Source organism: Stylophora pistillata, chromosome 6 (genome assembly GCF_964205215.1).
Source record: "Stylophora pistillata chromosome 6, jaStyPist1.2, whole genome shotgun sequence".
NCBI classification, from domain to species: domain Eukaryota; kingdom Metazoa; phylum Cnidaria; class Anthozoa; order Scleractinia; family Pocilloporidae; genus Stylophora; species Stylophora pistillata.
Window position 1 is genome coordinate 23453975 of NC_142524.1, and position 21986 is coordinate 23475960.

Consider the following 21986-nt stretch of genomic DNA (forward strand, 5'->3'; position numbering starts at 1 on the left):
GCTAACCGGGACAGCAGACACAAACAAGAAGAGCGGCGTAACAAAGCTATAGACACCTGCATTCAGACGAAAACATCTACAAGAATGAGCTTTTCACTGATTGGATCCAAAAGAATGAAAAAAAAAAACACAAAATAAACAAAACAAAACAAAACAAGACAAAAACAAAAAAGATAAAACTTGAAAGCAAAAACGAAATGGTTGAAACATGAAAACCACTGTTGACCTAAAATAACATTCAGGTCTATTTTTCTCAAAGTAACTAACACCCCATCCGTCCAGTCATATAAATTTCCTTGATGGGCGATTTGAAAAAGTTTATAGTGGTGTAAAACCAAGGATGTAAGGATTTCTCCAATGAAAAACACGTTTCTCTCGCAGCGAACTTATTCCTCATTGAAAGGGATGACAGGTGATATTTGCCAAGTATTCTTAAAAGAAATGTCATTCGTAAATTACCGATTTACCCTCATCATCGCTCCCACAAAAAAAGCCGCTGGAGGAAGTAACCTTGTGACGCAATAAAGGCACACAACATAAGGTACAAGGGCAAAAGAGGTCTGATAACAGCCGACGTTTTCATGGCGCAGTTGGCACTTTGAGACCGACCTCTTGAGCGATGAGCAAACTGATCTGAACATCAAAACTCCCTTAATCTCTTCTAATCAATTAAACTTGGATATAAACCTCTTTTTTTCCTAATATAATATCTTTTGCTATACAGCCCAATAAGCTTAGACATAACTCTATTTTTCTAGTATTTAATAACTGGGTACAAACAAATTATAGACATCACTTCACTAAGCATCTTGAGGAGTAGATTAATAACAATATTTGCCTAACAGCAACACAAGTCAAACAATCTATTTCCCTAGAATTAGCAAAAATCTAATTTACAAGAGAAGTTTCCTTTGGTAGATTGATTGTCAGGTATCAGTACAAAAATTCGGGCTCTTTTTTTCTTCTATAGAGCTCAACAATATATTTGCCACAGCTTTAATGTAATATTCTGCGTATTTTTAAGATTTTTTGTTATGTATTTATTTACCTGAGTAAAAATTGTGATAATAGAGACCTTAAGCAAACTACGGCGGCGACGGTAACGAGGACGTGAAAAGACAAAGGATCTAACCGGCAGAACAATAGCTTAGCACGTGCGTTTTAAAACTTTGTACATTTCTCAACCGTCTTTTGCAAAACAACAACGTGAAATCGCCAAACGTTGCGTTGTCTGCGAACGGAGACTTCAACGGCATATTATTTTAATTTCCATTCGGAACTCAACGCTACTTTCATACGTTATGCTGAAGTTGGGGTGTGGCGCCGTATGAGACAGCAAACACATGCAGCCATTTTCGAAGTTCTAATCAAAGAAGAAATTCATTCTTCAAAAGTTCTTGGCGTTGCCGTCCTGACAGCTAAATGTCCCTATTAATACATAGTAATATTGGTGACTGTTTTCCTTTTTTTCTTTGTTTTTTTTTTTTTTTTTTTTACATAGGCCATGGTTATTCCATCGGTTTCTAGAAAAAAAGAGTTAATTCTGATTTTTATTTATACCATTATTGTTTTTCCACTCTTGTGTTGCGTATATTTTAACATAGAGACTCTATACGAAAAGTTTTAAAAATTAGACACGATTTAAGGAGGCTTACTCTTCGTAATCAGGGCATCATCGTTGGGATAAGAATTATATCTGAGGGTGCTTTAATGAATGCCTTGTACAGAGCAAGAGGAAACGATTCAAAGTGAGAAGAGTATTAAGTACTTGAGAATGTGAAAACAAAAGGTGAAGTCGTTTACTCATTTCAAACTGATTACCGTTGGGAAAGTTTATGTTACAAGGATGTGTGATGAGTAAAGGGGGCGAAGAAGGAGAACATTCTTCTGGCAATTTTCAGAAAGCAAAGATTACAAAAGAAAACATTCTAGAAGGACCAAACACAGCATTACATTATATTAGTTTTTCCCCTTTTTACATGAAATACTCGAATGTTAACTAGTTATACGTGCTTCATCAGTCTGATGTATTTAAGTGGACTACAGTAGGTATGCGTCGCTATCCATTCCATTACCTCAGGAGCTTTTGTTCTCCCATCTCCCCACATTGCCCTCCTCTCTGGACTACAATGAACGAAGCGAAAGACAAACAAGATAAGTTCAGACTCAGTGTCTAATTTCTTTTTAAGACCTGTTTTGCTACAGCTACTTATTTACAAGTCTTTTGGGTTAGTTTCTGGTCCATTTCTTTAAGATTAGATTGATTTCCTTGTTACTGAACCAAGATGTACCCCCATGGCTTTGATGTGTTTGTCTTCATTATATGGATCGTGCTTTGCTTCGTTCCCATACGTGTATTTACCATACCCACCTGTGCCAAAGCCAATTATAGAATTACAACTGTTGCAATCGTTTTCCGCGTTGTTAGCAATGATACGGATTCTTGCTTTGGAATGAGATCTGCTTCCCACAACATTAAACCCTTCCTTGTTACAATTTTTTTGTAAGGATGCCTCAGAGGCAATCAGCGACTTCCACGTGTCAAGAGCCCGTGACGTTTTACGATATTGCCCGTCAGCGATCAGTAGGAACAAAGAGTTGGCTTGCTCTTTGATGAGAATGAACCTGAGGAGACTGCCGAGTTTCATCCCCAGACAGATCTTGGAGAAGGATGTGTTCCAGTAGGTCGGTAGTTTGGTCTCTGGTAAGTAAAAAACCAGTCTCGCCTCCTTGAGGATTGAAGTCATCCATGTTACTCCAGAGATTCGAATCATAGTGGAAGCTTGACTATATACATGGGTTCAGAGTTGAAATGAGTTGAACGATGATTGAATTCATATGCAGATAAGAACTAAAACGAATAGAATGAGAGAACGAGAGAGACAACAGACTTTTGTGCCGTCCATTTTCATTACCATTGTCCATCCACCGCCCCCGCAGCCCTCAAGGTCAGGAGTCATGAGACAGTAAACCATGACCTTTCTATGATCCACCCTAAGTGAATAAGCTCTGTTTTCCTGTGACATGAAGTAAAGCCGTATTTTTCTACGTGTTAATTAATTGTTCATATCTTTGTTGATTTACTTTTGACCACCTAGAGTAATAACTATACTCCAATTAACTAGTTGGTAAGGTTAAGAATATTCGACTTGAGATTATGACGTACGAACCGAGCGTTGCTCTTTCTTTTTCTTCATTTCTGCGATCAGGTCTGTGCCGATGTGATCAGGTCTGTGTCTGTGTCTGTGGTCTGGGGCGTGAGGTTTTTTCCTGTCAGAGTTATACGGGGATTTTATATGAAATTTTTTCACACAGTAAGTTTACTTATTACACAACACAGCTCTTCAAAGTCTCGTTAGTACACCTAATACTGCAGAATTGATAAACATGTTGCAAAATAAGAATATGCGCTCTTAGTGGCAACCCTCATGATGTTTTGCAAGACAAAAATGACCCTTTTTTGTAAAAAAAGAAAAATGTAATCTTAAACAACCATCCTCCTATGACGACCTCTGCTTTAAAATCACCAGTTTTTTCTGTGCCCAAGAGACCTTATTTCTACTGTGTTGTTGTATTTCTACATTTACACCCAGAGACTAACCAACCTTTAAAAAAAATTATCAATATTGATGTACCTTTGACTATTGTAAATTTCTGCACACAAATGAAACGGACCTGTACTAAGATAAAGTACAAAATTACAAAGGTATTAAGCATATTTTTGAGGTATATCTGTATAATACACAGCCTAATTTGACGATGTTCACGCTTTTAATAAATTGATAAAAATCTGTAACATAAATCTTTTTACATAAAAACAGAAAATTGAGGCGAAACGAAAGAAGCAGAAAAGGACAACATCCTGGCGTGCAGTGAACGAAAAAACCAGACAAAATCTCGGAGTGGTATTCATATGGTAGAACCATCACTCTTGGTTGTGGAGACATTTTTGATTAATGGCCTCCATGCTGGATCAATTGGATCAGCGCTCGAGCTATCTCATCAGATTACTCATACTATGAAAATTTTACCTTCGCACGTCAATCCATGGTATCCAGGTTTACATGTGCATTTGTAAGATCCCTTAGTATTTTTACACACTGCATCAACCCTGCAGCTGTGTGATTCCGCGACACGCTCATTAATATCTGAAAATAATATTGCTTGTTTTATTTATCAATGATATGTGTAATAGCTTCCAACTTCACGATTGTTTAATTTTCTTTATTTTTTTCTTTTTCACTGCTTTTCCTCAGCCCCTTTCATCCCTAGGATATAAAAGTCGTAAAATCCAACCAAGCCCTAACCCTAACCCTAACCCGCATCCTTAGGATATAAAAGTCTACTGAAAAAAAGTCTACCCTGAACTTGTTTACTCTTACTTTACTTACCTTCGCAGGTCACTCCATATCCATGGTATCCAAGTTTACATGTAAAATTTAAAGACGGTTTGAAAATTTTCATTTCCCAAGATGTTTGATTCTTACAGAGACACGTTCTTAAAAGGGAAAATTTGACATGTGACTTGTTGATGAAAGGAGTTATCATCGTTATGAGCTACATGTGGGGAAACTCTCTCCTAATACAGTCATCATACTCCCAAACTGCTTTATTTTAATTTTCCATGGCTTTTACTACCCCCATAGTTGAACCTTCTATATTACGTCGCCCTAAAGAGATCATCAGTGTCAGACGAGAGATTAAAGAATCGTAAAAGAAAGTCATTCGAGCTCTAAGTGGAAAGACCTAGAAAATGATCGAAATGTCTTTGAGATTATATAAAACGTCAATGTGACGAAAACTTATTTAGCTACGGGTTAGTTCAGAATATTCCCTATATCCATTCTTTTCAAACTATTGTGTATATTTTGCTTCTTCCCTCTTCTTTCCTTGGTTTAATAACGTTTGGCAGGGATCCGTTTCCGCTTATTCTTTTTTTAATGCATGGAGACTTTCTATAATTACCCGTTCTAATACCACCATCTTGGACGACAGAAAATTCTTGACAAACACATTTACCATGCAGAAACAACTACTACATAGAGGACACTTCTTCTTTTTTAATCTTCCCTGCAAAGGGTAACGTGAACAAGGCGGATACCCCAAACATTGGCTAGGTGAACTAAGTGCGGACCAGCAAAGTTTTAAGGTGCAAAGTCATGATGGATCTCAGACGATTTTTACTCTAGCCCGGCTATATCTTTAACCGACAAAGACCTCACTGCCAGAAATCAAAACTCCGTCAAGAATATGATCAAGCAACTCATAACTAAACAAGAATTGCCGGCCACAGCAAAAAATCTCATCATAACCACTCCTACAACTTCTCGTATTTACTTTTTACCTAAATTTCACAAAACTAACAACCCGGGTCGGCCCATTGTCTCGGCTTGCAGTTGCCCTACCGAACTTATCTCCAGCTATCTAGACAAAATTATGGCTCCCATCGTCAAAACTTTACCATCATATATTAAAGACAGCCAACACGCTCTTCACATTTTTCGACACTTTAATTTCCTTTGCCAAAAGAAACTTCTTTTCACCAGGGATATTACGTCTCTTTACACTGTCATTCCTAATGGCGAAGGCCTTCTGGCCCTTAAACATTATTTTGATCAACGTACTGATAAGGAACCTACATCTGAAACACTACTACGCTTAGCCGAACTAGTTCTCACACTCAATTGTTTTTCATTCGGAAACAACTTCTTCAAACAAACCAATGGTGTAGCCATGGGCACCAAAATGGGACCTAGCTATGCCAATCTTTTTGTAAGTTTTGTCGAACATCAATTTTTCAGCCAATACAACGGGTCCAAACCTGAACTCTACGGTCGCTACATCGACGACTGTATCGGCGCTCAATTCATAACCGCAGTCGATTCTTTTCACCCGGCCCTGAAATATACCTGGGAAATTTCTGACAATTCTTTATCTTTTTTAGACATCAAAGTTTCAATTGAAGGTAACGGTTTATGCACTAGTGTGTATTACAAACCTACAGACTCGCATAATTACTTGTTATATTCGTCTTCGCATCCATCTCACGTTAATTCCATTCCTTTTTCTCATTTTCTAAGACTTCGTCGTTTATGTAGTGATGACTCTGATTTCCACCACAAATCAGAGTCAATGTGCCAGTTTTTCGATAAACGTGGTTACCCACAGGGATCAACGAACGCTTTTCATTCCACTAATTTATTCGTGTTTTTCTCGTTGCCATGCTCCCACCAATAACGTAGCTCCATTTTCTGCCTTTAAAAGCACACAAAACCCCCAATTCCTCTATTCGCTCCGACGAAGGGCTAACGCTCGAAACGTCAGCTTTTGTAATCATTACGGTGGCCAATTTACCATTTCAATTTTGTTGATATATCCAAATTATTTCGTTACCTTTATTCATTTTTAATTTAGTTAAAACCAGGAAAGATTTATTACTCGACGTTTCGGGGTCATCGTGACTCCATTATCAAGAGACTAGTTTAAAAACATGCAAATAAGGAAAGGTACAAGAATAGCATAAATTAGACTTAACGGCTTAAACAAACACCTTGGCGCGGATGGAATCCGTTTGCACGTTCAGTGTTGGCTTACGCATGCGAATATACAACATTTCATTAACAAGGCAATCAAATTTGCCGTTACATTTCGTGATGACGTTGAATTGCTCGATCAAGCGTTCAGGCATTTCACTATTGTGCTGGAGGTGGTAGTGTTTGTACAGCACAATATGTCAATATGTCATCACGAAATGTAACGGCAAATTTGATTGCCTTGTTAATGAAATGTTGTATATTCGCATGCGTAAGCCAACACTGAACGTGCAAACGGATTCCATCCGCGCCAAGGTGTTTGTTTAAGCCGTTAAGTCTAATTTATGCTATTCTTGTACCTTTCCTTATTTGCATGTTTTTAAACTAGTCTCTTGATAATGGAGTCACGATGACCCCGAAACGTCGAGTAATAAATCTTTCCTGGTTTTTTCTATGCCTTTGCTTTAGCAAATCCCTGCTGATCAAGTAATTTAGTTAAGATTTGTTAATTAAATCAGATTTATTAACCAGTCTGAACCAGTCTGCTGTTTTATCCCGCCTCCAGTAAAACTAATTAAAGCAAAAGAAAGTCAAATGATAAACAAACAAATTTGGTTTCCGGGTCCACTGTCTTTGAACAACTTGTTTGTTGAAATAAGAAGTGGCCGAAGTAGTGTTTTCAACATTCAATGTTCCAAGTGTGGAAAATAAACAATATTCATACATCTAATCATCACAGAACAGGTAGCAGAGGGCCAAAAGCCAGTGACATTAATTCTAGAGCAGTTCTTGGCTCCCATCACGTTGGAGTTGGACAAACACAACTGAACAATTTTCTGGCTACTTCAAACATTCCAACAATGAATAGCCAACTGCTCAAAATGCGAGAAAGGGAAATAGGTAAAAGCATTGAAAAGATAGCAAAAGCAAGTTTTGACGTGTATTTGGAACAAGAAAAGGAAAATGCAGAAAATGTAACAATCAGGGAGATAATATGCTGGGAATTGCAGTATCATACAACATGGGTTGGACGAAAAGGGGTAAATGGCAAAACTCACACAATGGTCACGGAGCATCAATGGGTTTAAAAGCCGAAAGGGTTCTGTCGTATGCAACGAGATGAATAGCCTGCAGAGTATGTGAATCCACAAAAAAATCAGGAAAAGTTGCCAAAACACTCGACTGTAGAAAAAACCAGGTAAGGTCCACGAAGTCCATGGAGAAAGATGTAGCAGTTGATCTTTGGACTAATGCCCTTGACAGTGGAACCCAATTCAGTACATATGTTGGAGATGACAATAGTACCACTATTGCTGATATTTTAAACAAAGTGCCATACAAGGTGTGATGACTCTGATTTTTCCCACAAATCCGAGTCAATGTACCAGTTTCTCGAAAAACGTGGTTACCCTGTTTCTGTCGTTCAAGCGGATCACCACCACGACCAACTTATTAATTGACAGTCAGCACTACAAATGTCACAGAAGGAAAATTCCGACCGTATTCTGTCCACTCTCACGTTTCACCCTCACAACCACTCAGTTAAATCCATTATTCTTAAAAACTTTAAATTACTTCAAAACGATCCAGATACTGGCGCTATCTTTTCGCAACCTCCACTTATTTCATTCAAACGCGAAAAAAACATAGGCAATTTTTTGGTCAGAAGTTCTTTCCAAACTAATGACCAACCTGGCACTTTTAAATGCGCTCGCGCACGATACAAAACTTGTCCCTTCATTCACAACGCCGAGAAAATATCGGGACCCAAGCGAACCATTAAGATCACCGATCATTTCATGTGCTTCACCGCCAACGTAATCTATTGCATAACTTGCACTTATTGCAAAAAAAATTATACAACGGCGAAACAGGAAGATGACTAGGTGACCAATTCCGAGAACACCTTCGAGACGTAGAAAGGAATGACAATGACGCATCAAAATCAGTCACTACACACTTTAATTTGTCTAATCATTCTAAACAACATATGGGAATCTGCGGTTCTACCTTACATTTAGTCACACGGAAAGCCGTAAAACTCTTGAACAAAAGTTAATCTTTGAAATCGGCACTCTTAATCCCACAGGTATCAACGAACGCTTTTCATTCCACTAATTTGCTCTTGTTTTTCTCATTGCCATGTTCCCACCAATGGCGTAGCTCCGCTTTCTGCATATAAACCCACATATAACCCATAATTCCTTCATTCGCACTGACAAAGGGCTAACGCTCGAGACGTCAGCTTATTTTTCGTTTCGGTGGCCAATTTACAATCTCAACTTAGTTGACATAACCAAATCACCTTGTTACCCCCACCGACGCAGCACCAAAGCTACTTTAGAAACTTTCAGCCTTGAAACAGATGAATACTTAGACAAAAAGAAAAAAGATATTAACTAAGTGTTATAGTGACCTTCTACGAAAAGGTTTTACAATTATATATAAGGATCGTTCTTACTTATCAGGGCGTCATCTTTTGTATAATAATTATATCTAAGAATGCTTAAATACAACTAAGTATTGTTGAATTGTGAAATAGGAAAGGTTTTCAAGCTGAAACTGGACTACTGTGCTTAAAGTACTGCTGAGATCAATAGCTGTTCACTACGTGTTGCTGAAAAGTTTTGTTCTGTTCTCCGTCCAAGGAATCTCTTAAAAGGTTCCTTGGACAGAGAACAGAACAAACGAGTCAAAGAGGGAAAAACATTAAGTACTTGAATATAAGGAGACAAAAGTTAAAGTCGTTTACTCTTTTTAAACTGACTGCCTTTGAGAAAGATTATCTAACAAAGATGTGTGATGGGTAAACCAGGAAAAGAAGGAGAAGCTTCTTCGGCAACTTTCAGAAATTTCTAAAGAAAGGAAAGAGTATAAAAGAAAAATTCTTGAAGGACCAAACGCAGCAAGATATTCTATTAGTTTTTCCCCTTTTCACACGAAATAGTGGACTGTTCACCACTTATACGTATTCCATTGGTCTGATATATCTGAGTGTATTACAGTAGGTATAAGCCACTATCTATTCAATTACCATTAGGGCTTTTGTTCTCCCACCCCCTCTTTTATCTTCCTATCCCCCCTCCTTGCAGGACTAACAACGAAGCGCTTTTAGCTGCCTAAAATTGTACTTTTTGGGGGAGAAGGAGGTGGAAATCCTACCAGGACGAAACTAGATAGGTTCAGACTCGGTGTTTAATTTCTTTTTCAGACCTCTTTTGCTACATCTACTTATATACAAGTCCTTTAGGGCTGGCTTCTTGTTTATTTATTGAAGATTAGAACGATTTCCTTGTCATTGAACCAAGATGTACCCCATGGCTTTGATGTGTTTGTCTTCATTATCTGAATTGTGCTTTGCTTCGTTCCCACACTTGTTGGAGTCGTCTCCATACCCACCTGTGCCAAAGCCAATTCTGGAATCACAAGTTTTGCAACCGCTATTGTCGTTAGCAATGATACCGATTCTAGCTTTGGCATTTCCTTTCTTCTTAGAAGTGGGATTGAACCCTTCCTTGTTACAATGTAATTGCAAGGATGCCTCGGAGCCAATCAGGAACTTCCACGTGTTACGACCCAGTGACGTGTCACGATATTGTCCGTCAGCGATCAGTGAGTACAAACAGCTGGCTTGTTTTTTGACGAGAATGAACCTGGGCAGATTACCAATCTTCATCCCTAGACAGATCTTGGAGAAGGATGTGTTCCAGTAGGTCGGTAGCTTGGTCTCTTGAAAGTCAAGCCCAGTCTCCCCTCCTTGAGGATTGAAGTCACTCATGTTACTCCAGAGTTGCGAATCGAAGTGAAAGGTTGACTATGTAGATGAAAAAGTTGAAATGAGTTGAATGATAATTTAATTCATATGCAGATAACAACTAAAACGAGGAGAATGGTTCGAAATATTCTACAGCGAGACTGGGGAACGTGATTTGTTTAGTTTACGAGAATTAGAAGCCCTCGGCATTGAGTCTCTAACATCTTTTTCACGACTGCTTATTTTGGATCGTTCTTTCAGGTTGTTAGATATAAAGGTTAAAGGTATAGCCGAGTTGGAATAAAAATCGTCTGAGATCGATTATGACTTTGTTCTTTATGACTTTGCAAGTCTACACTTAGTTCACGCAGCCAATCTTTGGGGCATCCGCCTTCAGTTCACGCCAGCCTTTGCATGGAAGATTAAAAAAAGCAACGTGCCATCCATGAAGTAGTGGTTTCTGCATGGTAAATATTTTAGTCATAAATTTGCTGTCGTCCAAGATGTTATTAGAAGGGAAATTAAAGAAAGTCTCGATGCATGAAAAAAAGAGCGGAAACGGATTCCTGCCAAAAGTTATTATCCAAGGACAGAAGGGAGAAGAAGTACAATATACATAATAGTTTTAGAATAATGGATAATGGGAATATTGTGAACCAACCCGTAGCTCAATAAATTTTTATCACATTGACGTTTTAAATAATGTCAAAGATATTTCGATCGTTTTCTAGGTCTTTCCACTTAGAGCTTGAAAGAGTTTTTTTTTTACGATTTTACAGGTATCTTCATCCTCTTTAATCTCTCGTCTGACGATGATGATCTTTTTAGGGCGACGTAATGTAGAAGGTTCAGTTATGGAGGTGGTAAAAGTTATGGAAATTTTGAATACTGCACTTTGTGGGTATAATGACCATATTAGGAGATAGATTCCCCACATGTAGCGCATAAAGATGATATCTCCTTTCGTCAAGAAGTCACATGTCAAATTTTCCCTTTTAAGTAAAACATTCGACTCACGAGTAATAGTGACGAAAGACAAGATACCTTGCTGCCGTCCATTTTCATTACCATCGTCCATCCACCGCCCCCGCAGCCCTCAAGGTCATCTGTCATGTGACAGTAAACGTTGACCTTCCCATGATCCACTAGAAGTTGATAAGCTCTATTTTCCTTTGACCTAAAGTAAAACAGTTTTGATCAAAAATAAGACACAAACAGCAGTGATAAACATATTAAACTTGCACATTTTGATTATGACTTGACGTTTCGTATGTACTCCACATACATTTTCAAAAGTAACCGTTGAAATTGAAAACAGCAATGTTTATATAACTAAGGTTAGGGGACTGTAACCAAGATTAAGCAAAAAACTTAACAATAAACAATAACACTAGTGCAGATTAACAAAGCAACAGCTTTTCACTTACGACGTTCACGTTGAAAGCTGGCTCAAGTTCTTGAATAAGTAAGGACTCTTTGATTTTACAATGGTAGTCTGTTTTGCCTTTCTTTGCCTTTGATTTTACAAAGGTAGTCTGTTTTGCCTCTGTTTTGCCAAAATATCAAAATGATCCCACTTGATATTATGTCCAGTGGCCTTGACGTGGTCGGCAATGGCTGAAGTATTTTCATTTTTAGCAAGGGCCTTAAAATGTTCGGTTTTTCTATCGTGAAGCCGTCGTTTTCTTATTTTTGATCAAATTACGATGGCCCAAGAACAAAAACATTTACGATAAAGCAGTTTTTTTTGTACTTGTTAATCATTTGTTTCATATATTTACTGATTTACTTTTGATTACGTAGCGTGATAACTGTGTTCCTATAAACTTGTTGATAGGACCAGATGGGAATACATTTGGCTGGAGATCATGGCGCACGAGCCGAGCCGTCACTTTTTCTCAAGTTTTTCTCCCTTTTCTCAATGAACTCACAGCGTGCTGGGCTGTGCGGCTTTCTCTGGCCCGAATTATGGTTTATATTTTAAACCTAGCCCACACCTTGGGCATAAATGAGTTATCAATTCTGATTTACCTTTTACTTTTGTAAATTTCTTTACACGAATGAAGGAAAGGACCTGTAATAAGATGAAGTACAAAATTACAAAGGTATTAATTAAATTTCTGAGCTCTATTTATATAACCACACACCCTAGTCTGATGATGTATACGTAGATGCCTCGATGCGCATACTGCCCAGGATAAGTACAATTAGTTCAAAACTGACAAAGAGCAGTTACTCAGCATATGTCACCTATTTGATTGGAGTTTGGAGAAGAGCTGGTTGCTTGAGAAGCTATTTTAATAAGTTTATTAATATTATTACTTAACTTATCACTTAAAACAAAGTCGGACGGAGAGAGGTGTACAGTGAACAAAACACCATTCAAAATCTCGGAATGGAATTCTTACTGAACTCTCACTCCTGGTTGTAGAGACAGTTTTGATTGATAATCTCCATGCTGGCTCAATTGGATCAGACAGGATCAGCGCACGAGCTATGTTTTCATATTATTCATACTTTGAATGTTATACCTTCGCACGTCAATCCATCTCCATGGTATCGTGGTTGACATGTGCATTTGTACGATCCCTTAGTATTGTTACACACAGCATCAACACTGCAGCTGTGTGATCCCTCAACACACTCATCAATATCTGAAAGGAAGATTCCCTGTTGTAATGATCAATAACATATGTAATGGCATTCAACGTAGGGAGAGATGGAACCTCTTTGGTTGCCGTTGTGTTTCATTGCTTCGTGGAGGGGGTCATTCTTACACTACGATTTTAGCAAATGTAATGATAATAACTATAATAAGTTAATAATAATAGTAATAATAATAATAATAATAATGATAAATTTATTATACATAGAATTAAAAAAGTTGACACTAATCTACATTGAAGCTCAGTGAACAGAATAAATTATAATATACATATAAATAAATCAAATTAATTAAATAGATAAATAAGTATGAAGGCTAAATATATATACAACTAAAATTACATACAATCATTTCGCAAACCAATGGTCTGAGGTAAAACTCCTTATCGATTCAGAATTCTTTACATGATTTGGTAAATCATTAAAAAGCTCAGCAGCTGTATAAGAAAATGATCTACTTCCTGATTTAGATGAAATCCTATTGAAATGAATATTACTACGTCGCCTAGTATTATAATTATGTATATCCAAATTACGAGAAAAACAATTCGATAAGTAGGATGGACAGAAACCATTTATGCAGTGGAAAACTTGTAGAAATTTGTGTAAGCTCAAGTTTGTCGTTGCGCTCGGCAGTTTTCACGCGCTAGTTTAGGGCCCAGCCCGCCGCCACTAAGCCACACATGTTATGCTCGCCATTTTTAGTGACGACTCTGAGTAAGTCGAGTTAGTTCAAGTTTCTTAGTGTGTTCTACGTTTTATCGGGGAAAAACGTATTTTGTAAGTACTATTCCTATTGTTTGGTTCATTTTTAATTCAGCGTTTCCTTTCTCCATTGCATCTTTTGTTTCAAATTCCTTTTACCTTTTAGGAACCGTGTAATCCTTCGAGTAAATCACCGTGGAATAAAAGAAGATTGGTACGCGTTCGAATTTTATTTGTGTCCCTGACGGATTTAAAGTGTTTTAGCTTCTAAATTTGTGGAAAGTCCATCTCTCAGTCTCTGGTAACCAACCTAACTCCTTAAAGAGCTGTTCAGAGCTTACTTCTCCAACCTTGCGCTTAAGGATAATACGAGCACCTCGTTTTTGTAATCTTAACAGCCTATCCAAATATGTTTTATTTGAATTAGACCATACAATATCGCAATACTCGTATAATGGTTGAACAATTGAATTGTGCAATTGCTTACAAACATCAATGGTAATATATTTTCTAATTCTACTCAAGAGTCCAAGTCTACAAGAAAATTTCAAAGCTATAGTATCAATATGTCCATGCCAGTCCAAGTTCGAATCAAAAATGACTCCTAAGTATTTAGAAAAATCTTTTACCGGAAGAAAGGATTCTGAGATTTTTAAGACAGGCCTACTAGCTTTAGCCAGACACTGACTTGTGCCAAACACCCTGATATATGTCTTGGAGCAGTTAACTATCAGACCATTATCACGGAACCAATTGCTCAAGGAGCTAAGCTCTTCTTGAAGGACACGTTCGATGATCTCTTGTTGGCGAAGAACAGTGCTGTGCCATCCGCATATAAAACAACCTTGCTTTGCTTGACACACTTTGGAAGATCGTTGATAAAGATAACGAATAACAATGGTCCTAAAACGGATCCTTGTGGTACACCAGAGTTCAAATCCATGGGCTCAGAGGTGGTTTCATTGACGCAGACAGACTGAGTTCTACCAGACAGATAATTATCAAACCAGTGTAAAGCGTGTGCAGTTATACCAACGTGAGCAAGTTTAGTTTTCAAGATGGAATGGTCAATCAAATCGAACGCCTTGCTCAAGTCCAAGAACAAACCACCAGTAAGGCAGCCTTGATCCATATTCTTCAATATAAAATCAGATACATCTAAGAGGCAAGTCGTCGTAGAGTGGCCAGGTCTAAAGCCTGATTGATGGGAGGATAGCAGCTTGTTTGATGATAAATGCTGATATATCTGACTGTGAACTGCTTGTTCGAAAATCGTCACCACTGGTAAGACGAATATGGGTCTGCAATTATTAGGATCAGAGACAGAACCATCTGTATGAAGAGGTGTCACTGTGGCAGATATCCATGACCAGCGTATGATAGCAGAATACAGTGACAAGTTCAAGATGTAAGTTAAAGGTGCGGCAATGACGTCAGCTCCAGTTTTTAGAAAACAAGTATGAATATCTTTGAGGCCTGAAGACTTGTTAGCTTTCAAAGAAGATAATTCCTTACGCACAAAGTCAACTGAGATGTCCTTAGATTCAAAGTTCTTTACTGAAACCAAATTAGGTGCATCGGAAACATTCTTTAGATGGACTTGATTGGGTTGCGTAGACTTGAGACGTTCGACCACTGTAGTGAAAAGCTTGTTAAGGATAGTCGCCATTCCCTGTGTAACTGATGTTATCGAGAGTGATTTCTTGAACTGACACTTTCTTTTTTTTCAGTAACAATTTCTTTATAGTAGTCCATATGTTCGAGGTATCCTTAGTGTTATTAGTTAATAAGTTGTTAAAATAATCACGCTTGGCTTCCTCGATTAATCTTGAAACAGTGTTCCTTAAACGTTTAAAAGCGTTCCAGACGTTGTCTGATTTCGTCTTGACGGCTTTGCGTTTCATTGCATCGCGCGATTTCATCGTCCGGCGTATTTCACCATTCATCCAGGGAGGTTACGAGCCACGTACACGGATAGAACGCAAAGAGGTATGTTTGTTGCTAATATCCTTTAGCAAATTTTGCATTGCAAACCAAGCATCCTCCGGGGAATCAAATAAATAAATTATGTCCCAGGGTAAATTTCGGAGGTCAGAAACAAATGCCAAAGGGTCAAAGTTTTTAAAACTGCGTACATTCAGGACCTTCGGTTTAGATCTAGGCAGTTTACAGGACCAATAATAGCATTATATCATGTAATGGTCACTAAAGGACAATTTAATTAGACCTGACTCTGTAACACGATGATGAGAATTGGTGAAAATCATATCAATCAGGCTAGAAGATGCTGATGTGACCCTAGTGTATTCTTTGATCACTTGATTTAAACCGATATCACTCATAGATTTGATAAATTCCTTTCCCTAGGCTGATTTAATTGGACAGTTGAAGTCTCCCAGCGGATATAATTGTGAGTTCACGAAGTCTACTTTATCCAAGAGATTCTTGAAATTGGAATAGAAATTGGAGTCACTTGGTGGACGATAAATACTGCGAATTATAAGAGGACAAGAACGTTGTAATTTCAGAGTACAAAGAACCATGTCAAGTTGATTGCATAATGAAGTACGATTGGATGAAAAGCGCTTATGAATGTGACTTACTGTTCCACCTCCATTTCTATTTCTGTCATGACGCTCCAAACTATAATTTTCAATGATAATTTTTTCCTTTAAAATCGAGCAATCTAGCCAAGACTCGGATAAAGTTATGATGTCAGGTCCGTTAGCACAAACGCAAAGGCGAAGTTCATCGATGTTTCTCAGGAGACTTCTGACATTTAAATGAACCATTTTAAGGCCCTTTACACGCTTCAATGGGCTGTCAATGGCGGCAGAATTTAAATTACCATCCATCACTGTTCCATTTCTGATTGAAAAAAGTGTATAGAAGGACCAGGGTTTACTTCAACATCGTTAGATAGGAAACGGGTTGTGGTTATCAGATACTTGTTCAAAGAAATACCATGATGTATTGATGAAGCCTTTGAATTGCAACTTTGCTTCACCAACTAATCGATGCGAACAAGCCTCATCAAAACTTCTTGTCGCATAACTACACTTGGTTGCCAGACAAACTCAGTAGAGATTTCACAAGTTTTTAGACCGAATAAACTAGAAACGGTGCCAAAGCATGAGGGCACAGTAAAAGAGCATAAAATGAAATACAGCTGAAGAACTAATAGAGCGCCTCCAACCGCCATGATAAGTTGTCTATGAATTTCGAAAATTTCGTTACACCAAAGAAAAGGAAGGCCTGTGATAAGCAGAATAAGAATAGTAATTTGCGTATGAATGAAGCATGTTTGCATAAATCGATAAAGCTGTATTATATTTATATGAATTTTTTATATAGCGAAGATGGTTGCCTGAGGAGCTCACAAAGCATGCTTACTGGATGATAGTCGTGTTTGGACCTCACGGTATGAAAGAGATTGAATTTGGATCACCATTAATCATGTATAATTTTCAGGGCTGCAGTCGTTGAACGCAGTTCGTATCACCTCCTTTTTTGGTTGCGAAATGTCTACTTTGAAGCCTCCTCGATTCAGCATTATTCCACTGGTGTATATTTACTCCAATCTTTCGCACCTAAGTCCCTCTCCAGTAGTATTTTCCTGAAAGTTGATCCACTATGGGATAGTGTTTTGTTGTTTTCATAGCAGAGCGAACAATATATCTCAACTTAAAGGTGGACCGCAAGCTGCTTGTTACTGTTTTGTTCTGCACCTTGGAAATGTATATCAATATTAATAGACACAGCAGCCGTTATTTAGCTTGAAAATATGCTCAAATATTTAAAAAAAAAAAATGCGGGAAATTTTGCGAGCTTATTTTTGAGGCAAATGGAGGCCATCGTTTACATTATGAGCCCACAGTTGCCTGTGTTGATTTGTAACTTTTGACTAACTATTTTACTAAGTTTACCTTCGTCACAGTTTTGACCTTTGAATCCAGCAGTACACAAACAGCGGTATCCTTTGTCGGTAAAACCGCTTTGGCAAGTGGCGTTATTCTTGCAGAAGTTTTGAACGCAAGCGTTCTGAAGCCGAAAAGAGAAAAATTGAAAACCGCTAAAATAATAGCTTTTCTAGTTGAACCATTGAATTACGCACAAGTTTGTCTCTCATTTTAAACTGAGAGAAAATGAAAGAATCTCATCAGAAACTGATGCGTTGCTAACTTGATGTAAACGTAGAGAATAAGCCAGAAATGATAACTGTGGTAATAAATATAATAAATGATAAATATAATCGGGATCGTAATTACATTACTGGAACCATTGCATAAAATAACACTGACCTCAGCCGCATGATAAAAATAATTTTCCTCCTTTATCAGCTCGCGTTCGTGTCCTTCATGAGTAACATTATTTAATTCACATTTGTACTTTCCGTTTCTTCTCACTCTGTTATCAAGATTAATGCTGACGCAATCGGGTTCCATGAAACACAAAGCTTCGCAAAACTTCTTCACCTTGACTTCAACGATGTGAATCACGTGGTTTACGAGGCGTTTACCATTAAATGCTTTTTCAGACGTGAAGCCCAAAGTACGACATTGATCTGCTTCAGAGAAGTCTTCAAATAAAAACAAATAAATAAATAAATCGAAAAAGGATATGTGAGATAAGGGTTTTTTTCCCTTTTTTTTTAAATATACAATTCGCATTGACCTATACTGCCAACAGCATTAGCAGGAAGCTTCCATTCTTCCAAAGAGAAGTGGGTATCTTTAGCTAAGAAGTTTAAGATCGGAAATGATGCGATTTTATCCCAATACTTCATTGTTTAACCGAAAATATAAATGTCAATAGAGTAGAAGAAGTCAAAAAGGAGAAGTATTTATTTTACTCAGTCAGGGAGCAAGCTCTTACTTTAGTAAAGAGGACTGAATTTAAGAAGAGATCACAGAAGAACCACTTGAGCAAGAAACCGAATAAGGAACCCTCTAAAAGGCATTCTTCAGAAGTAACTACAAAGAGATGACATAGTGACTAGGATCGCCACAATTTCTAAACAAGTGATCATCCATACGTGTTAAACTTCCTTCTATTTTTTTAACAGATTACGCAAGCTACTGTTTCGCTTTGTTTTTTTTTTTTAGGTAGAAAGTGTCCTATCTTAGTAAACTCTCGGCTTAAACCTGCATTTAGGGCTGTAGAGGGGAAAGGCTAAGCTACCCATGGACCATTACAGAAGAGCTTTACTAGACTGGAAGTCATCATTTCCTACAGCTGATCAGACAACTGCTCAAAGGCTACATGTAGATCCATAAACTGGTTTGTGGTCCATTTCTTAGTCTTCAGCATTTCTGATCATTTAACAATTCCAACTGATATAGTCAACTCGCAGTTGCTAATATATGCTGCCATTGTTAATAATAATGTCGGTAATTTGTGCTTTTCCCTTGGGCATGAAAGTTTTATCGACTTTTTGTCGAAGAACGGGGTTATTATCTGAAATACAGGTAAGAATTCACCAGCGGGTCAACCGATACAGTGGACACACAAAAGACAAGTGGTGCAACAAGAGGATGAGTCCATGCATTAATTCAGATGACAACATTCACAAATAGGAACCTTCATCGTGAACAAATCCAAAAGAATCCAAAATATATTAAAGAAGATAGGCTAGATGAATAAGGAGTGGTATGAAAAACATTAAAACACACGCAATTTAACTACAAAACCTAACATTCCAAGTAAGTTTACTGATACAGAACCGTCTCTCCGTCTAAACATCCGTCCAAATATAATTGACTTGGTTAAGGAGTTTAAAGAGTTTGTATGGATACTGAAGATGCAAAAACTAACAGGATATATCCCTCAAAAAAATATCAGTTACTTAGGCTAAATGCGATCACGAAAGATCAAACTTCCGAACAGTTTCCTTCACTCACAGAGGAGTGATGGTGAAACTAACCTTTTGATGTGACAAAGGCGGTCATGATAAAGCTGAACAGCAAAAAAAAACATATAGAATTTGAATTATCCATGGCGGAGATCACTTTCCCAGCATAAATGCCCCAGAGATGTGAGAACTTATGTTAATTATCTACACTAGACTTTAAACTTCTCCTTAATCAAAACTTCCTGAGCCCCTTCTAACCAATGAAACTTGGATGACATTGCCTTGTTTACTTCTTTGTATAAAAATTTTATTTGTCAATTGGGATAACAAGAATTTAATTCAAAGGATAGGACTAAATTATTCAAACTACCTCGCTAATCTCCTTTAAAAAACAATTCATGATTAATGAATGAGTTTAACGAACAGTGGCATTAGTCTGAAAACATTCTTCTTGGGATGTAGCAAGATACTAAACGAAAGAAATTAAACTTTGATTTACTGATATAGGATATAGCAAATTATAAAGTCGAAATTTTTATAAAGCATTTGGCTCCAATTGGGCTCAAAATTGCCCTCAGCCTTGAAATGAACTTGGAGAAAATTGGATCATTAAAGGCATCCTACGGAGTCTCCAAGTGGCTTATATTGTTCTTCCAGCAGGCTTATATTGAAAGTTGTAATGGCGTAATTAAAAAATACAATACGCAGCGGCAGGTATGATAAAATTTAATTGAATTGGACTTTAATGCACACTCCCGAAAAAAGTTTTTCTTTAGCAAACTATGCGATCATCAAATACAATAGAGCAAAAACACGATGTCTAATATAGAAAGAGCAATGAAACACCAGGTGAGTTTTCGCGCAATTGTGTGGTATCTTCACACGTGAAAACAATATATCATCACATATGAAGGTAATACCATTACTATGATGATTCAATAAATCGCACCTCTTGGTAGGGAAAGTGAAATGGTGGAACCGATCTCTCATAGTTGTTTACATAGGAGATTGAATATTACAGGGCCGCTTGGATATACGAAATTTCTCATCTCGTGTTGAGCCATGATATTTCACTTGTTCGCTTCGCTCACTCGTGAAATATTTTTTAACACTCTTTGTATGTACATCGTAATATAACAAATGTTTGTTGTATAAAACTGTGTAACAACCAGTATTGTTTTAAAAACTCGTCAAATAGAGAGAAGCTAGCAGGCTCTTTCTAAGCAGCTGGCTCTTTCTGTTCTTTTGCATTATAATTATATTTAAGAATACTTTCAAGAATGCCTCTAACTCCTGATAAGCTACCAAATAATGGGATAGGAAGGGATGTCAATGAATTTCTGTGCTTAAGAAGACTGACTAAAGAAAAAAATCTTAACCAAGTCTTACAGAAATATTTCAAACTTTAAGATTTCTCGGATAGAGTACAGAACGAAAGAGTCAACAAGAGGAAAAACATTAGGTACGTGACTATGGCTAGACTATTTTGTAAAAAGAAGAAAGTGAAGTCAGTTAATCAGCGTGGCGTTGGGAAATAGCAGGTTACAAGGATATGTTAATTAATAGGAGAGAAAGGAAAAGGCTACCTCTGGCAACTTTAACAAGTTTCTAAATTGAGGAAATATCATTCATAATTCATAACGTGCATCAGCCATGTAACCAAGCTTTTGCCAGGTTGTCAAGGGGAATTAGGAATACTTCGAACTTCAAGATTCGAGAAATCACGTTGGTTGTAACTTAGAACGAGAAAAATGGAAAGTAGTGAAGAGTTACGGGAAGAAGATAGCGGTTTAAGATGGTTGTTTTTAGAAGCGCAAACGGTTTTTCGAACACCGTGAACGCGTGGTCTCAATACGTAAGTATATAGAGATAATAGGGAGCTTACGATGGAGGTTTTTTGGCATTTCCTACGAACCGCGAATGTCAAGAAGTCACTTGACCAGTGTCTTGTCACGTTTGCAGTTTGAGGTTTACGGTTGTATGGCCGAACCTAGCTCTAGAGGTATGTGATTACCACAAGGTTTTTTGCACCCTAAAACATCACAATCTCACGTTTAAAAGGAAATACTACTTTTTAGAACTCTTTCGCCTATTAATTGTCGAATTCTTATTCTTAGAAATGTAATTTTGAAGAGGATTTGTCAGCTAAAATAGAAGTGAACGAATTAATGAAAACAAGCATGGCGGCCGGCTATTTGTTATTAAAACTGTTTTGCCAGTCAGATTACTTTGAGGTAAAAAAAAAGCCAATTTCTGATGATATGTGAATGCATGAATGTTTAATTTGTTTCCTAGATGGCTCCGTTCAGATGGCCAAGCATACAAAGCTGCTTCAAGAAATAAGAAATAGAGATCTTTATCGTTCGACGACGAGCCTTCAGAACTACTATAATCCAGCTGCATAATGTCCAGCGGATCTTTGTAGTCTTGCCTAATTTTATAGAGGATCATGCGTTAGTGTTCTCCTCTCCTTATCCAC

General features: G+C 37.5%; 1 protein-coding gene across 1 annotated transcript; it reads right to left on the reverse strand.

Moving 5' to 3' along the window:
* Nucleotides 1–8477: 8477 nt before the first annotated feature.
* On the reverse strand, nt 8478–19687 carry LOC111343815 (uncharacterized). The gene is made up of 7 exons (XM_088725291.1): nt 19580–19687; nt 17958–18235; nt 17583–17697; nt 12819–12941; nt 12319–12361; nt 11332–11464; nt 8478–10347 (listed from the first exon to the last, which is right to left on the reverse strand). Exons 1-7 carry the CDS (start codon nt 19650–19652, stop codon nt 9829–9831), a joined length of 1284 nt encoding a protein of 427 aa, XP_088581417.1. The 5' UTR covers nt 19653–19687; the 3' UTR covers nt 8478–9828.
* Nucleotides 19688–21986: the final 2299 nt, after the last annotated feature.

Bases quoted from the DNA above. Each gene is read 5' to 3' on its own strand.
- LOC111343815 (XM_088725291.1), bottom strand. From the start codon at position 19,652: ATGGATAATTCAAATTCTATATGTTTTTTTTTGCTGTTCAGCTTTATC. The intron at 11,465-12,318 runs GTAAATCAGAAT...GTTTTACTTTAG, and splicing joins GAAATTTACAAAAGTAAAAG to GTCAAAGGAAAATAGAGCTT. The intron at 10,348-11,331 runs GTATCTTGTCTT...TCATCTACATAG, and splicing joins TGAAAATGGACGGCAGCAAG to TCAACCTTTCACTTCGATTC.